Below are 16712 nucleotides of genomic sequence, written 5' to 3'. Positions count from 1 at the left end.
TTTGTGGCAATGAATCATTGGGCCTGGCTTTGTTTTTCAGAGTGATTGATGATATTTTTATTTGCTAAAACTGTAGAATGTTGCTTGCTATAATGTCATGATCCAACTTGGAAGCATGTTTATAGAGCACCTAAGCTGTGCAGCAAAAGAAGAGAAGATGTTTATTCAGTAGGGCATTTGGTAGGAGAGTTTATTCAGAAAGGGCACGAGAAGGTAATCCACTTTGCCCACACTTATTTATTTAGTTCAAAGTTGTGTCCAACAAACATCATGCTAAGTAGGATGCATATTGCTCGACATATGGATGTTACTATGGTTCTCTACCAAGACAAGGATAATGCAATTCTGGTCCTTCACTTGATTGTTGGTCTTTTGAAGGGAAATTCATTCCTCAATATCTTCAACTTGAATTTCCAAGGTGCTAGGCTGACAAAACAAGACGAACCTCTGAAAAGGAACATCGAAATTAACTACCGTTTTAATTCCAAATAGATCAATCTTGTGTGGCGACCCAAAGAGGAATAGAATCTCGTGCTTTTGGATGGAATATGTGCTTAGTCTCTCGTTTCTTCGCTCAATTCATAGTGAGAAGTGTCTCTAGAAGGTCATATAACCTCAGTGAATTGTTCAAAGAACAAATAACATGTCAGTAGTGGACTGCTTAGTTCTATTTGTTTCGCGGAAATATTCTCTTGGGGCATTAATAATCCTGTTTTAGGGGTTTAATGTACTGAGTTTCTTGATATGCTTGCTACTTGGGGTAAGTCTCTTGATCCACTTGTTATGTGGAGGCTATAATTGTAAGCATTTACAAAGAAGGATTGTTCGTGGAGGACGGTTGTAGTGTAAAGATATCCTGCACATCTCCCTGTGTGTGATATCCGTCCGCGATTGAATGCGCAGGGTGTCTGGATCACTTCCGGATGTTCCGATTCATTTCGATTGGTACTCAGTCATGGACGTTGTGCGCATAGGAAGACGCGCAACATATCATAATCGTGTATACGGGCGAGCTCATGCGAGAGGTGAGATGGAGTTGAGGAGGTTAAGGGTTAGTGTTTCTTTCAATTTCAGTTACATTGATGGCATCTTGTTAGGTAGGTGTTTCATGTTCACCTATTCGGTGGTTGGTCAAAAATAAGAACATAAATAGTTTTAACAATTAGGTTAAAAATTTAAAAATTAATAATAATATTAATGAAAAGGTTTATGTGTTTTTTTATATTTGTTTATAGAAAAGGTAATTTTATCATTTTAAGGTCACATAAAACTGGATTGAATTTATATAAATTTGTAAATTCTTCTGGTCTTCCTAAATCAATGGTCAAACGGGTTTTGATTGGAATTTTTTGCAACTTTGATCTTTGAATGATGCTAAATCAACAAGGAACTTGGTTTTAGAATTTTAGTTGATTATGATGAAACAACAAGGAATCTCGCTTGGTTCTTGTAGAATTCTAGTTTTTCATGTGAAATCGTTGAATAATAGATTTCAACCGCAGTGCAGTGTGTAGCTTTTAATAACTATTAAAATGAGCTTGAACTATTAATTCTCATAAAATTGTGATTCTTAATCCATAGAAATTAATTTTTTTTCTTTTCTTTTTTGAGGGACGGGGGAAGGCCCTCAACCTATTTTTTTTTAAAAATAATTATTTCTTAATCTATGTTTAAATAGTCATTCCTTGTCGTTATATTTTAAAAGTGATATATATTCTTACTCTATTCGAACTACAATTGAGAATGCTAAACACGATTTGATAACATCACTTGACTCGATATATACATGAGCATGATTCATAAAGATGAAATTCAAGCCTCCGAAATTATGATGTAATGGTAAAAAATGAGATGAACTTTCTAAGTAACGAAGATTTAAATCTTACCCAGCTTATATTACATATGATGAATTTGAAGTTTTTTGAATTATTTTCATGATTAATAGAAAACTTTCATTAAACTAAATTGATCCTCTCCTCCTGCGTAAAAATTAAATACCTAGATTAAAAAAACAAAACTCAAAATGATGCAATACAATTTTGAGACTTTATAAAATCCTTTCAATTTGTCATTTTTCTGTGTATTCTCTAATAAGGTTTATTTAAATACTATTTTTATAGTTATTGAAAATATCAATTTGTATATAAGTTTATCAACATATTATGCTATTTTAGTTCATATACTAATTTTTACGAATTATAATCTAACTGTTATGAATTACGAGCTAAAAACTATATTACAAATATAAAAAGATTAATTCTATATTTATTCCAATATTGATTGGTTTTAGTAAATGTATCCTATCTTTTAATTCTTAACTTTATTTTAATAAATTTAATTCCTTAATAATTCTCCTGCCGTGAATTTACTACGTACTTACTATTGCTATTGACATATCATAAAACATGAAAATTTTGATCAAACTTAATATCTTAAAAATTGCGTTTGAAATTAAAACTATTTTTAATTTTGAATTAAATAACATATCACTTATCTTTGATCAAATATGTTTGACTCACCTTATATTGATGAAAGTTCGGAGCACTTCACCAAAAAAATCTAATAAATACTGCTACAGGCGTGGTTGGAAAGAGATTAACCAATGCAAAAAATGGATTACTAACAATGTGGCATCTCATTAGCGAGTATGATTAGCTATCAATTTATCTAATCTAGTTAAGGTACATCGGCCTTCCTAACAAATAGTAAGTAAGAAAGTGGAAAACCTTGCAAATTTGGTTCTAAATAATCATCCCTATGTACAAATTGAATTTCCAAATATTATTGAAGACAAAAATATTTACAATGTGACCTTCACAAAGAAGTGGGTTCTTTTCCTTTTTCCTATTTCCATACCTTGATCGTGCCATCTCTGCTACTTGAGATCAAAACCCTTTGGCTCAACTTGACTGAGGCTAACGAAAGCACCGAGTCACGGTGACACCCGGCGGAATCGGTTGCTGCGGTGGAAAGGAGCTTCTTCTGAGTCAACTTGGACGTAGCAGGCCGCTTGTTCATCTCCTGTTTGACATTTTCAATAGCATGGTGAGAAAAGATTTAGCAAATAAGTAGTTTCATTTACTTCAACAGTCAGGCAAGGCAAAGCATGCCTCAGCCAGTGCCAGCACCAGCACCAGCAGTTCCTTTGCATCAAAGAAAAAAGATACACTTTTTATAAATTTAAGTTTCCAGATCTAAGAAACTTCATAATCACATTAGACATTCTTCTAACATGGTAATGCATAGGACAACAAATTTAATAACCGAGCCTAGCATCTACTATGTCTTTATCCCCTTGCACAATGATTGACAAATTTTATTAATTCACTATATCAGCACATGTGCCAGCCAAGCTCATGTCCTTTGATATGCTTATTCTTCTTCTATTAGATTACAAGGAAACAATTTTGCAATCATGGCCTTGCTTGCTCAGTTGGAGCTCGAAAGTCTTTTAGAAAATCCTATTTTCGAGGAAACTTGAAAGCAACTTTTATTGACAAAATGCATACAAATGGTCTGTCCAAATAAATAAATTGGGAAGCAAAAGTATATCTTAAAAAATAATAAAGATAGGTACAATCAAATTTCAACACGATAAGCATTTCAAACTTTTACTTAATAAAATTAAATGAACCATTCATGAGAATTGACTATTCATCAAAATTCAACAGAAAGCATAATATAGAAGTACATAAACGTTGATGTACAAATGATACTAATGAAATGTCCAGGAAAGAAGCAAAAAGAAACAACATAAACTTGAGAATTACCTGAACAATTTGCACACCAAAGCTAGACCTAATATCATAGTATCCATCATTTCCTACACCTTTTGTTGATGGACCGCAGACACAGTAACTACGCTCAGGCCTGCAAATCATGAACAAAAAATCACTTTCTTTTTTGAAAAAAAAAAAAATTTCACATCAGAACAAGAAAAAAAGATTGGATTTCAATGAGAACCTTGTATGATCCCAGTAACGTATTTTCAAATCTGTTCCTCCAGTCAACAGGTCTCCCCCAGGCAATGGAAGCAATGACCGAATGCCCTGAAGACGAGGGGCAGGTTCATTCAACTCATCAATCCTGTATTTGCTATTGATATTTCTTGTCCCATCTAATTTTGGACTTTGCTTGTTAGAAGGCCTTCCTGATACTCGTGAAAAATGGGATGTTTCACCTTCCTGCTCACCACTTGCTACTCTCAGCACCTGCAGTTTGTTTGAACTATATTATTCATGAATGCAACAATTTTCTTCAGGTAAACAACAGGAAAATCACCGTACTGCAACTTGACAACAAACAAGGACAAGCAATTCTATACCATTTTCAGGAGAAAAAAAAGGCAAGTATGAACAAGCTAATCTTTACACAAGGAATATGAACAAGATCTGGAAAAATATCTTGTATTTTCAAATGTAAAAGACCTCCAAAATTCATATGAAGAGCCCTTCCTCTTGACAGATTCTCATAAATATACAGTTATTTCATTTTATCAAGATGACCAGATTCCACTTAGTCTGAAGCCCTCTAATTTGTTTGACCTGAGTGGCACATTTTGTGCAGGCAATAGGCTGGTTTAGGCATCTAGCAAAAGGTAGGATTGTGGCTTGCATACACTAATCACATCTCACTGTCATATTCAAAGAAGAGGTGTGTGGATGTCTGAGGTGAGGTTCCACAGAAGGTGCACAAACTAATTTTATTATGTTTGGGGTGAGATAAAATCATTGTGCAACTCAAGTAAACTCAGCCTAAAAAAGTACTCTAACAATATCTTAATATCCCGCACACTCAAACAGGTAGGTGGGTGCATCATGTTGTGATCCAAAAAAGTGAACAAACTATCATTTATTATGAATTAGCACAAATAAATAATAAACTTTATCCTAAAAACAAAACATGATGCTTAAATGACCTGACCATTTTGTAAACCATGTAAATTACACAAACTTTTATGTAACATAAACTTTATGGTCTATCTCAATGAATCCATTATCGTCAAGATCCTAACATAAAATTGCATCACTTATTTACTTTAATACACCATAGAGGAAAAGTGACGGTCTTAAGTACCTGATGACAGCTTCCATTCTCAGCGTCCCAGAGGGAGACTTCATTACTTCCAGAAGCAACATAAACTAATGGCCTTGACACAGCACCCGCTGAGTTCAATGGTGGAATTAGTAAGCATAGCTTCTCAACAGGGCAAACCATGGGATAATGCCATGAATTCACAGGCAGAAGGAACCTAAGATCCCAGAGTGTCAGAACACCTCTAGAAGAACCAGATACAAACCAGTTTCCACATTGACCCATTACAAGAGATGAGACATATCCCTCATCTGGAAGAGCTTTGAATGTCCAGGCATCAGAATTTGCCCTTGTATCCCAGAGATGAACTCCACAATGCTGGGTGGTGAATAAAACAGTCTGACTAATGCTATCTGTACTAGAGCAGTTCAACACGCTAAGAATTGCGCCTTCACCAATTTTTCTGTTCTGGATATCAGCAATACCAGAATACTTTTCAATTACATTACTGAACCCTCTACTTATGTAATCTACAGAAAATAAATGAATAATTCCATCACTTGCACCAACGACCACTTGGGCAGTTCCTCGAAGCATAGTCGCACATAAAGCTCGACAACCATCAAGAGAATATGTTAACCTAGACCTGAAAGAGATATCCTTTTCCAACTTCCTAGTATCCCATATCTTAACAGTCGAATCATCTGATGCACTTATGAAAAAGGTGTGGTCATTTGATACAGTTACATCATTCACAGAAGATCTGTGCTCTTGAAGATGAGCAACCAGAACTCCACGTGGTTTCCATCCTGTATCAGGAACTGAAGATGCTCTTGCAAAGGTAGACAATCCACTAAACTCAGACTGTGAGGCATCATCCAATGAGCTTCCCTTCAAAGCATCATAAACAGTGATATCCTGAAACTTACTGGTGAGAAATGTAGATTGCTCAGAGTCCCTGGATTCAACATCAGCTTGCTTTTGGACTTGTTTGATGTTGGTGCTGATGTTTAAAAAAGAGCTTGAAACTAGTTTGGGTGGAACTGAATTAGATAAGCCGAAGGGCTTGTCGAGAGGTTCCAAACGTGGCATGCATGAAGCGGCGACCCCTTTAGGATTCCATTGAAATGAAGATTCAGGACCAATACCAGATGCGAGTTTATCGAGACTAACATAGTACAAGGGTATGCCATCAGTAGGTCCATCACAAAGAGAATTATTAGCTGCCGTGATCTGTGGAGATGTGAATGAAGAAAATTGAGTTTTTTCAGAATAAACAGAATCCCGCATATCCACTGAACCAGAAGTCCGGAAAGATATCCCTGTTTTCACAGCAACATCCTCCACAACAGGTAGAGACGCATCCAGTGTCATAGAGGTTGCATAATTTCCACTTTGTGCATTTGATTTTCTTTTGGCAGAAATTTTAGTGGATTTTATGTCTCCTGAAACATTCCTAGTGTGTTCAATGGTTTCCCACTGATTGGAATATGTCGATGAGCTATACCATATCCTTCTTTGTCTTTCCAACATGTCAGAGCTCCTTGCATTTTCCAGAACTTTATGGTATACTACTTTAGAGACCGGAGGCTTCAGGCATGAAAGCAGAGATGTTTCAGAAGATAAAGAAGTTGGGACCCTGTCTAAAAAAGGGCGTAAAAGTGGAGAAAGATAAACGTGGGAATCTACTGGTCCTAAACTCTTGCTACTAGCAGCAATGAAAGTAACAGCTGATCTTCTAACCCAATTGATTGGATAACACAACAGGGGGAATGCTTTCTCAATCAACCCAAGAAGCATCCTTTTTCGCAGAAAACCACTTTTGCACAGCACAGACAAACAATCCAAACCATTCACAATTACAGCCTCCATTTCATCACTTAAAGCTTGCTCAATGTATGGTAAAAGATATTCCTCCACACTCACTTGGCCAACAAAATAGCAGACAAAAGTTATCTGTCTATAGAAAGCTGCTCGGAGCTGCTCATCCCGATCATTGAGAAATGCTGGGAGGATGGGCAATAAGAAATCATTACTATGCTTCTTACCAGAGAAGTAACATAGATGGCCAATATCCTGCAGGAGGGCTCGACGGACATTTGGGGTTTGCTTTGGACCCATCACCAATTCTTGCACAATTTCAGCTATCAATTTCCTTAATTGCATAAGCTGAATATCAACTTTTTGGCCCTGTTGTTTTCCTGGTGACTCTGCAATATGAGATTGTTGTTTTGGGCCCAGTGTTGATTTACCAAGAGGTCCTCCATCAGCTATTCTCTCAGCCTGAACCAAAAATCTATAAGCAGTCAAGGCAATCGTAGAAATATTACGAGCATAACAAATCCTAACACTTTCCTCTGGATCATCAGGGAGCATGGAAAGCATTGGGAGTATATACTCAGGAAAAATCATTGCATCACTAGGAGGGAAATCTTGGACAAGAGTTAAAATGTCACACAATGTTTCAAGAGCAGCACAGCGAACAATAGCAGCTGGATCAGAAAGCATTGCAATAACATATGGAAGGACATGTTGCAGACGATCTTCATCATCAGTGTACAAGGAAGCAGTTTTCAGGAGGATGAGACCAGCCCTTCTCAGCTGCGGCTGCTTCACACTTCTTATGCAAGAACATACTAATGATGCAATCAGGACCATGCCATCACAACTGTTTTTGTCCCCTGCACTGGGAAAAGATGGGATACGGTATGTATCTGTCTGACTATCATAAACATCCATCAAAGAATCCAGATTGCCTTTCAAGGTGTTTCTTAGAAATAGTAAATCTTTCTGCTTGTGCCCCTGGGGGTCATTTGATAACTGATCCTTCATGATCTTTGATTGCTTAGAAAATGTAGTGCAGTCAGTACCAGAATCATTAGTAGGCAAGATTATACCATTCCTCCGTGTTACATCTGTGTGTGTACAACAATTTATTTGTTCTACATCCCTCAGGAGTGAAGTGATAGCTCCAACAAGCTGAACCTGGCCTGCAATTTCACTTTTCTCTAGACTGCTTTTTGCATTCCCCCTAGCCAAAAGCATATTATGATTCACACCTTCCATATGAAACCCTTCTTCATCTATAAGTTTGGGAGAGGCAGATGAGTCAATAATCACATCCTCTGATGACCTGACACTCATCATTTGTGCATGAATCTTATGGAATGCTCTTTCAATTGCTGCAACCTGTGGAAGAAACAAATGGCGCTTTTTACTAGGATGAGGTTAAAAGTATCTTGCAACTATAATCAGCAGAGGCATTCTCACCCTTGCATCCGAATCAAGAGGAACCAAATAAGAAAAGAATTTGTGAAGAGATGGTGAGAAATAGCTTGGAAATATTGAAGATGCAAAATTTTGCAAGTAACTTTGACATGATAGCCTTGCATTTGGATCCAACTGAATCATATGAAGTATCATTTTCCGGACACCTTCATCTTGTATCTACAATAGTTACACATAAGATAAGTTCTAGTTAACGAATCTTAAATTATTTAGCCATAAGCAAGATATTACAACAAATAGATAATATAATGAGGGATGCAGGCCACAGATAGAAATCAACTCAAGTTCCCTTCTAAAAAAAGCAGAAAAAAGAAAATAGTACTTGAAGTTATTACATAAAATGAGGCCAAATCCTCATAAATTGGATACATGTCCAAAGATATACCTTTTCTAGGCACTGACTTGGGTCATATTGCCCCCGCCGGTATGCAAGTAGCTGGGATAACTCAAACAATGGTTGTCCTTCCAAGAAAAGTTCAGCAATAACACATCTGAAAGGAAAAGACAACATAACATCTCATTAACCATTTATAGGATTGATTTAATCAGTTATCTATTTAAATCACTTAGCCAGAAAACGAAATTACAGCTCAGTAGGGGTAATATATATATATATATATATATATATATATATATATAGATATAGATATAGATATATTTGAACTAGATCAACATGCAGACATTTAATTTAATGTCCACATATCATTCTGACCAAGGCATCCTAGATCAAACTTACACCAAACTCGTCTATCGGATAGGGAACTTGGCTTCAACATATACAAAATCCTATACTTATCAATTTATAGGAACTCATCTAGAATAGTTATATTACTTTTATTTTTTTTAAACAATAAAGAAAGACAAAAACAAGACAATTATTGATTTCCCCATCAACTTATTTTGCTGGTTAATAATTAGCAGAGAATAAGTGATATATGAAAAAAAAAGGCATTGAATTGAACTATGTTTCGCTAGGAACTTTTTGTAGATAGATCCTTAAAATATGAATTATTTAAACCAAGATTTAAAATTTCAAACCGTGCCGGAGTTTCAATTTATGACCGGATGATGCAGTTTTGATACCGTATTGTATCATGTCGATATGGGTTCGATATTTTTTTAATATAAAATATATTAATTAAAAAAAAAATTATTAGTATTGGATAGTGATAAATGCTTACTATTGAGTTATATTTAAGATACTAAATGTTGGAGTTCAAATTTTAGTATTATCTCATGAAATATTTAATATTTATTGAATATTTTATACTAATTATTCAATAATGTATAAATTTAAAATCTATAATTTTAATCTTATTTATAATTTTATTGCAAATCCAACAACTTGCTTTTGTAATGGTGATGAAGATTGATTTTTAGTTTCAAAATTTTACTACAAAGGCATCAAGTATGAGATCTTGCATTTATAATGGTCATGAAGCTTCATCTTTGATTTTAACATCATTAGATATATTTTGATGATTTTAAGAATTGATTATATAACATTTTTTTTTTGAAAACTTCAAAGTATTAATTAATATAATTTTTGTATTTTGAGAATATATAAAAGTGTTGCCTAAATTTTCTATATATATAATAATAATAATTCTTTCTTGATAATATGTATGACAAAAAGATGTTGAACACAAACTGTATGATCTAAAAAGTCGTAGATGCTGGGAATTGTGTAGGGCTGATTAGTATGATCCTAACCTCCTGTGTGGGCTGGTGAAGTGATTGGATGAGTATGTGATGTTATGGTGTGATTAAGACCTTGTCCTCAATTATGAGGGCAGGTCATGAGTCTTGTATTGTGATACGTGGATTGGGGTATTTTCCTCATGAAGCGCTTTTATACATATGTACCTTTTTCCATAATATGTCAGTCAGGACCATTACGTAACCGAAACCTGAAAACTGGATTATTCAAAAGAATGGTATAAAGTGCCAATATTTTTAAGTCAGCACAGCCGAAACACATCATTTTAGAAACTGAATGAAATTAGTAATGAGACAACATGGGTAAACCGTAGAATATAATACCTTCAATACAACACTGTAATCTCGCAAATAACTTTAGGTTTCAACTCAAAATTAGAGCTTCAGAGATGATAAGTACTCTGGTATCACAAGATCAGTTAGCTATGCTAATATCATTCTCACGTCTCATTAACGAAAAAAAAGCGCTATATTGAGATCTCAGGGATTTCTTGGAGGGTATAACTTTTATTGAATTGTAGAACTGAAATAATAGTCTGATAGCCATGTTGTGGCTTATCACTGACATCATGCTTAACAGGATTAATTTATACAACTCAAATGAAATTAATTTGGACAACACATCTGAAATGATAAAACTAACTGGAAGGAAATAAAGATTCTATATTAAGTTGTAAACACACATACCCCAAGGAGAAAATGTCCATCGATGGTTTTAATGGTGCATCTGGTGCAACAGGTGATTCACCTCCATGATCATAAAACCTCTGAAAGAAGAATAACAGCAGAGATTGATTTCCTTCTCTAATAACACAACTATAGAAAATTTAAAAAGAACCACGTCAAAAATTATAAATATGAATCCAAAAATTATATTAAAAATTAAACCATACCAAGTACTTCTATGGATTCTAGGGAGAATTTAATCATGAAATTTAAGGAAATTTGGTGTCTCGAAGAAGGTAAATGCGAATATGCCTATCCATATAATTTACAGAAAACTCAGTAATTGAAAAGTACCATCATGTAGATTTGGAACAATAATATAGATGTTAAATTGATATGTTCTTTCTTTTTCTGCTTTTGAATGTTAAGTGTCATCCCCAAAAGAATATTATAATCTTTTCATTCAAGCAACAAGAGTTAAGAACAATCAATCTCTTCATGATAAACAACGTCCTTCAGTAAGTTCATTAATATAGGTAGTTCCCACAAAGAAATGGAGTGATGGTATATATAATGCTTTAATTATCCATGAAGCTACTGCATCATACATGGTTGGGATTCCACCAAAGACTACGAGCGCAATGGAAAATTGTATGATATAGTCATCTTGAGCTTCTCATTTGCTCTTAGGCATCAGATACTTGTCCAGTTATTCAAGGATGCTTTCGTCGTCAATATCAGTTAACAAGGAAAAACTTTACGTGAATTTATGGGACCACGAGATATTCATCGTAGCACCTTGTTATAGTGAACAAAATTAAAATACTCTTCTATATGTATGTTGATAATGACTAATAATAAATTATTTTATATTTACCACATCCATATGCTGATAATGACTAATAGTAAATCATTTTATATTTACCAACATCCAATTTGTATCCATATGGCATCTAAAAAGATCAACAAAAGAGTCATATACCTCTCAAAATATTTGACTATCGTTAATAGCCTCCGTAACTAATTCTTTTTTTTAATTGTAATCTCGATATTATGCTTCTAAGAGTCACTAGGAGATCATCATTTGTGTCTAAACTCACATATACGTAAAAGAAAGTCCACAGAATAGTTACACTAAGAAATTGTAGTTTGTAATTAGACTCAATTAGATAGTAGAACTAAAAAAAAAAATACTCAATTTCTTACTTCAAGGCTTGTCGAAATATATGAGTATGAATTCTACTCCTATAATCTTTTAGCTTTAAAAATAAGATTATAAAATTAGATAAAGTGAATTAGAATTTTGAAAAAAAAACGAGAGACAAAAATCGACAAAGGATTCATCTTGTCATGAGCCAAAGCATGTTGAATATCAACATGGTAAAATATTCATATGCACAATGGGCATGGATGACATTCAAGAAATTTTAAAAGTTTGATAATCTACCCGAACAACATGTTTCAATCATGTTGCCAAACACAAGATAAGATTTCAAATCATAATAGATTTTATTTAATATCACTGTAATCTCTATATTTTCTTTTGCTATCTTTAGAAATATGTAAATTTCCTTCATCTTATACTCAATTTCTAGCTTGTTATGTGTTATCCCGGGCTTGAAACTTTATTATACTTGTAACAAATTTTTATCTTTAGCTATTTCTTATCATCTATTACCTATGACACACCAAGTTGACAGCTACCACCTCTATTGCTTACATATGAAAGTATTTAAAATCGAAATAGACAACACTTAAAAGTCTACATTCTTGTCGAATATTTACACTCGCACTTTAAGTCGTCACTTGACATCCCTATTGATCATATGTAAAAGTTTTAGTATATGGTCGTGTCAAAAACTTGGACTCACACCCCTGTTGAATACTTTACCTAAGTTCAAATAAGAAAAATGACATATCTATTCATGTTTTTGTTCCTTCTAAAACTATGGCAATCATTAAAGAATTTTCAGTATGTAATAGTTTTTGTACTTTATGGTGTCATTACTGGTTCTTACTTGAAATTGCTTCTTGACTATTCAAGATTTGAGATTATTTATCACTTTCCAACCTTATTTTTCATCAAAATCCACAAAGTTTAAAGCATTATCGATGTTTTTTCCAAACATTTTTCTTCATCCTATTTTACAAGATCTACTTCTATTGTCTTTAACATCTTAGTATCAGCTTTCTAGTTTTGTTACTAATAGGAACAAACAATTTCTACTATCAATTCCCAAAAACCAATCTAGAGTCATAGGCGAGGTTGATTAATTAAGCATTTATAGAGTGAGGCTACAATTTTATTCATAGTTTTATCTACCTATCCAGTAATAGACAATTATAATTGAATATAATTATTGCTACTATTGCAAGTAATTAAGTGCTCATTTTTCTTTGACAGTGTGAATTGAGCTTTTATAACAAAAATCAAAATAGTGCTACTCGCTTTTTTTCTTAAATTACAACCTCCATGTACATCGCCCCTTTTCTAAATTTAAAGCTAAGTCTTCTAATACTATTTGATGCAAATTTGAAGACAAAGGTTGAAGATGCTAAGAGAACAGCATAGTACAAAACTCACTTCAGGTGCAAGATAACATCGTCTTCTCCCGCCAATGTCAAAGAAGAATGAAAAATCAGAAGGATCATCATCTGGTATATATGTTGGCTTGAAAGATGCAAAGTCAGCAAGATATAACCAATTCCAAGAGGTAACTAGGACATTCTCACACTTGATATCACCTAGAGTTACCAAAACACCTCATTTGTGAATATCTTCAACATAGTTTTTAAGAGCAAAACATTTTCCTTCCTGCAAAGAAAATTGTTCTCACCATGGCAAACTCCTTTATTGTGGCTCTGCTCCACTGCACAAAGTAACTGCACGTGCAAATCAGCTAAGTTCAGGCCCATATTTAGAAAGGAACAGGACGCACTGAAGGTAAAAATGGATTAAAACGCATGGATACAATTTCATAAAGCTACAGGTTTTCAAGTGGGAGGAGAAACTTTATTTCAAAACAATTGTATTGCTAAAAGATGATTAATCATTTCATAGTGAATGAAAGAAATACCTGAAATGCCAGCCATTTTTTCTCAATAAGGCTGAGGAATGGTCTGGTGCTCAGCCGATCATGAAGGTTGCTGAAGAAGTATTGCCTCAAAAGATAAGCAGCCTTATCGGTTTCCAGCCAGAACTATATGTCAACTCGAGAGGTTAGAAACAATGCTTAAACAGAACCAAAAACAAAACATAAAGAAAAAAAAAAGCACGAGGATGCAGACCATCATTTAAATGTCTCAACTACACAAGCAACTATTTTCTCCACTAGAAATGAAAAATTATTCATTTGTTAACCATATAAGAATTAATCCACTTATACAGGTGTTAGACAAATGCAAAAAATAAATAAAGAAAGAATGAATGAGTTCTAGGTCAGGTTCCAAAATAAAAGTGACTGAAAGCCAAGACTTTCAACTTGACGTTAGAGATAAATACCAGAAAGGTAGCACATAAGTTCCAAGAAATTCAACTGTTAACCATCAAAAGCATGTTGGTCAATTAAAACAATGCTCACTTGGAACGGCCAAACATGGGGATGCTGTACGGACTGGAAGATATCCCTAATCTGAGCCAACCTCCTCTCATACTCCTACAAAATCAGTCACATCAAGTAGCTCGCTTTAAACAACAAGCTCAATAAATCAAGTAGCCAAAGTGAGGGAAAGTAACCCTAAGGTCGAGGGGTTCGCCGCGCTTGAAATAAACCTTGACGAGGACTAGGCCCTCGTCATGCTTGCAAAGTATGGATTTGAAGAAGCGTCCGCGTCCGAGGAGCTCCACAAGCACCAGATTATAACTGGAAGGGAGATCGTGGAGGTAGTACTCCGTCGCGGACACCTGGGTCGTCCTTGCGATCTTATTCCCCATGGCTCCGCCGTTCCCTCAAAAAGTAGCTCGTGTCCTCTCTTCCGCCCCTTTCCCCTCCTTCGAGATCGAGCGGCGTGGATCGCAGACGATGCGAGAATGGAGTTGTATTAGGGTTCTCACATGACTCCTTGGTTCTTAATTACAATCAACGCACGGGAAGCAATTTGTAGGGAATCGGTGCTCCACTCCTATCCACCACGTCGGCGTCGGGGCCGTCGGTGGCGTCGCAGTTGCTCCGGCGCTTCCCTCTCTCTCTCTCTCTCTCTCTCTCTCTCTCTCTCTCTAGATGGATGACCAATTGAAGGAAGGAGAACAAGCCAACTTAATAAGCTCTCGCTTGGCGGATCGGGTGGCATTACGCAAGCATAACGGGTAGTTGGATGATTGAATCTTTCAACCCTCTAACTTCGTTCAATATTAAAAAAAAAAGAAAAAAGAAAAAGAAAATCTTCCTTACAAAGTTCATCCAGATAAACACCGATGAATTTTGCATTTTCTTTTCCTCATCTTGAAAATGATAAATATAGAAAAAAAATACAAAACGCAAAATAATAATAATAATAATATATGACAGCTTTAAACAATAAAAAAATAATCGAAACTAATGGCGTGCAATCCTCGCCGTTTATAGAATTTAGAGTACAGATGTTAGTTTATCAAAGTATTTGATGCTTGTTTGGAATATTGTTGTGGTGTAATTAAATTTGAATTAAACCTGGTTATTTCAGTCCAATCCCAGAAGTTGATCGATCAATTAATACGTAATGTGTAATGTGTTCGACCAACACTGTTCCAAATATTATCTTTGGTCGACAAAAGGTGTTTTTTTAGTCGACTGAACCTCCATTTCTCTAACATCTTTAACTACCAAGTGTTACGAACAGATTTGACAGTGGCTTTGACATTTGGAACACAGTGATGGTTTTGTACAACTTCTGGAACTAACTTTCTGAATATGATAATTTCCAGCCTGAATTGGAAGATGACAAGGTGGTGCATCTCCAAGTCGATTCAATACTTAAGTCGATTGAAAATTGTCCTCAATTGGCTGAATTGGGTCAAGGATCCTGACTCAACTGGGGATTAAGGTGAAATGATGACATTTGTTCTTCGATCGTACAACAGTAAATGTAGACTTTCCACCAAGATAATAGTCTCTCGTCATTTTTCAACTCATACATCTTCAGGTCTTCGCCTTCATTGATGTTTCTCACCCAATGTCTCAGATGCATTAAACTCTCCAAATTTGATTTAGATCATACTTCGCCTTACCATTGCCTTTAAGTTCACATCATTTTGAACATCCATATGCAGGCCTAAAGAAAAAAAAAAAAAAAAAGGTGGTTTGAGATTTTGAGGCACTCCAAGAAGGGCACCTTTTGGATCAAATAGATCCATTATACTTACTTGAAGTATGCTAATGCATGGACATGAGAGGCAGTCCACTCGGACTCTCTTTTAATTAAGCGATTGCTACAAATACAAGATCTTATATTATTGGCTATTGGGTCCCTAGAAGTTATTGGATAGAGACTGACAGACTGGTTCGATCAAGATGGAGAGATAGCACGTGCATATAATTTTTTTAGGCATCATAATCTTAAGAAGACATGGGCTCGAATAGTGTGAAGACTTATTTACAGCTAAGTCATATAAAGTCACCTTTTGGATATTGGTACAAAAGTATCTGTCCACCAAAGACAGAAATTATTACTTAGAAGATCGACAGTGCACTTTCTGTGACCAAGTACTAAACACACAGAAGCACCTATTCTTCTTTGGGTGCCCCACTATTGTAGAATTATGGAGAAGGATCAAAAATCGACTCCATATACGATCGGAGATGTCCATCTACCGACAGACATTGAGAGTCTTTGGAATATATTATCGTGGGAGCCGGATGCTGACAAAGGCTTGCCATCTTGCCTTGCCATCTATTATTCATTTTGTATGAAAGGATTGAAATAGAAGTTTCTTTGGTGAGAGACAATTAGATATTAAAAGAATCTTCAAGTGTGTGAAAATTCATATATACCGGTCTCTTGATTTTTTTCTCTATTATGATACATCG

At 35.0% G+C, this 16712-nt stretch overlaps 1 protein-coding gene across 1 annotated transcript; it reads right to left on the bottom strand.

Moving 5' to 3' along the window:
- Positions 1-2635: 2635 nt before the first annotated feature.
- Positions 2636-14915, bottom strand: LOC141824042 (serine/threonine-protein kinase VPS15). The gene is made up of 12 exons (XM_074711274.1): positions 14444-14915; positions 14289-14363; positions 13785-13907; positions 13545-13590; positions 13292-13452; positions 10729-10808; positions 8708-8813; positions 8305-8481; positions 5077-8223; positions 3964-4211; positions 3771-3870; positions 2636-3021 (listed from the first exon to the last, which is right to left on the bottom strand). Exons 1-12 carry the CDS (start codon positions 14639-14641, stop codon positions 2845-2847), a joined length of 4638 nt encoding a protein of 1545 aa, XP_074567375.1. The 5' UTR covers positions 14642-14915; the 3' UTR covers positions 2636-2844.
- Between the last annotated feature and the right edge of the window lie 1797 nt (positions 14916-16712).

Source organism: Curcuma longa, chromosome 3 (genome assembly GCF_044706935.1).
Source record: "Curcuma longa cultivar G26 ecotype Majalengka, Jawa Barat chromosome 3, ITB_CL_G26_1.1, whole genome shotgun sequence".
NCBI classification, from domain to species: domain Eukaryota; kingdom Viridiplantae; phylum Streptophyta; class Magnoliopsida; order Zingiberales; family Zingiberaceae; genus Curcuma; species Curcuma longa.
Note: the sequence above shows the minus strand (reverse complement) of the source record. Positions and strands in the feature narration are given on the sequence as shown.

Coding starts and splice junctions, on each gene's coding strand:
- LOC141824042 (XM_074711274.1), bottom strand. CDS start 14,641: ATGGGGAATAAGATCGCAAGGACGACCCAGGTGTCCGCGACGGAGTAC. Junction 13,908..14,288: donor CCCATGTTTGGCCGTTCCAA/GTGAGCATTGTT, acceptor GTTGACATATAG/TTCTGGCTGGAAACCGATAA. Junction 13,453..13,544: donor CAATAAAGGAGTTTGCCATG/GTGAGAACAATT, acceptor TGGTAACTCTAG/GTGATATCAAGTGTGAGAAT.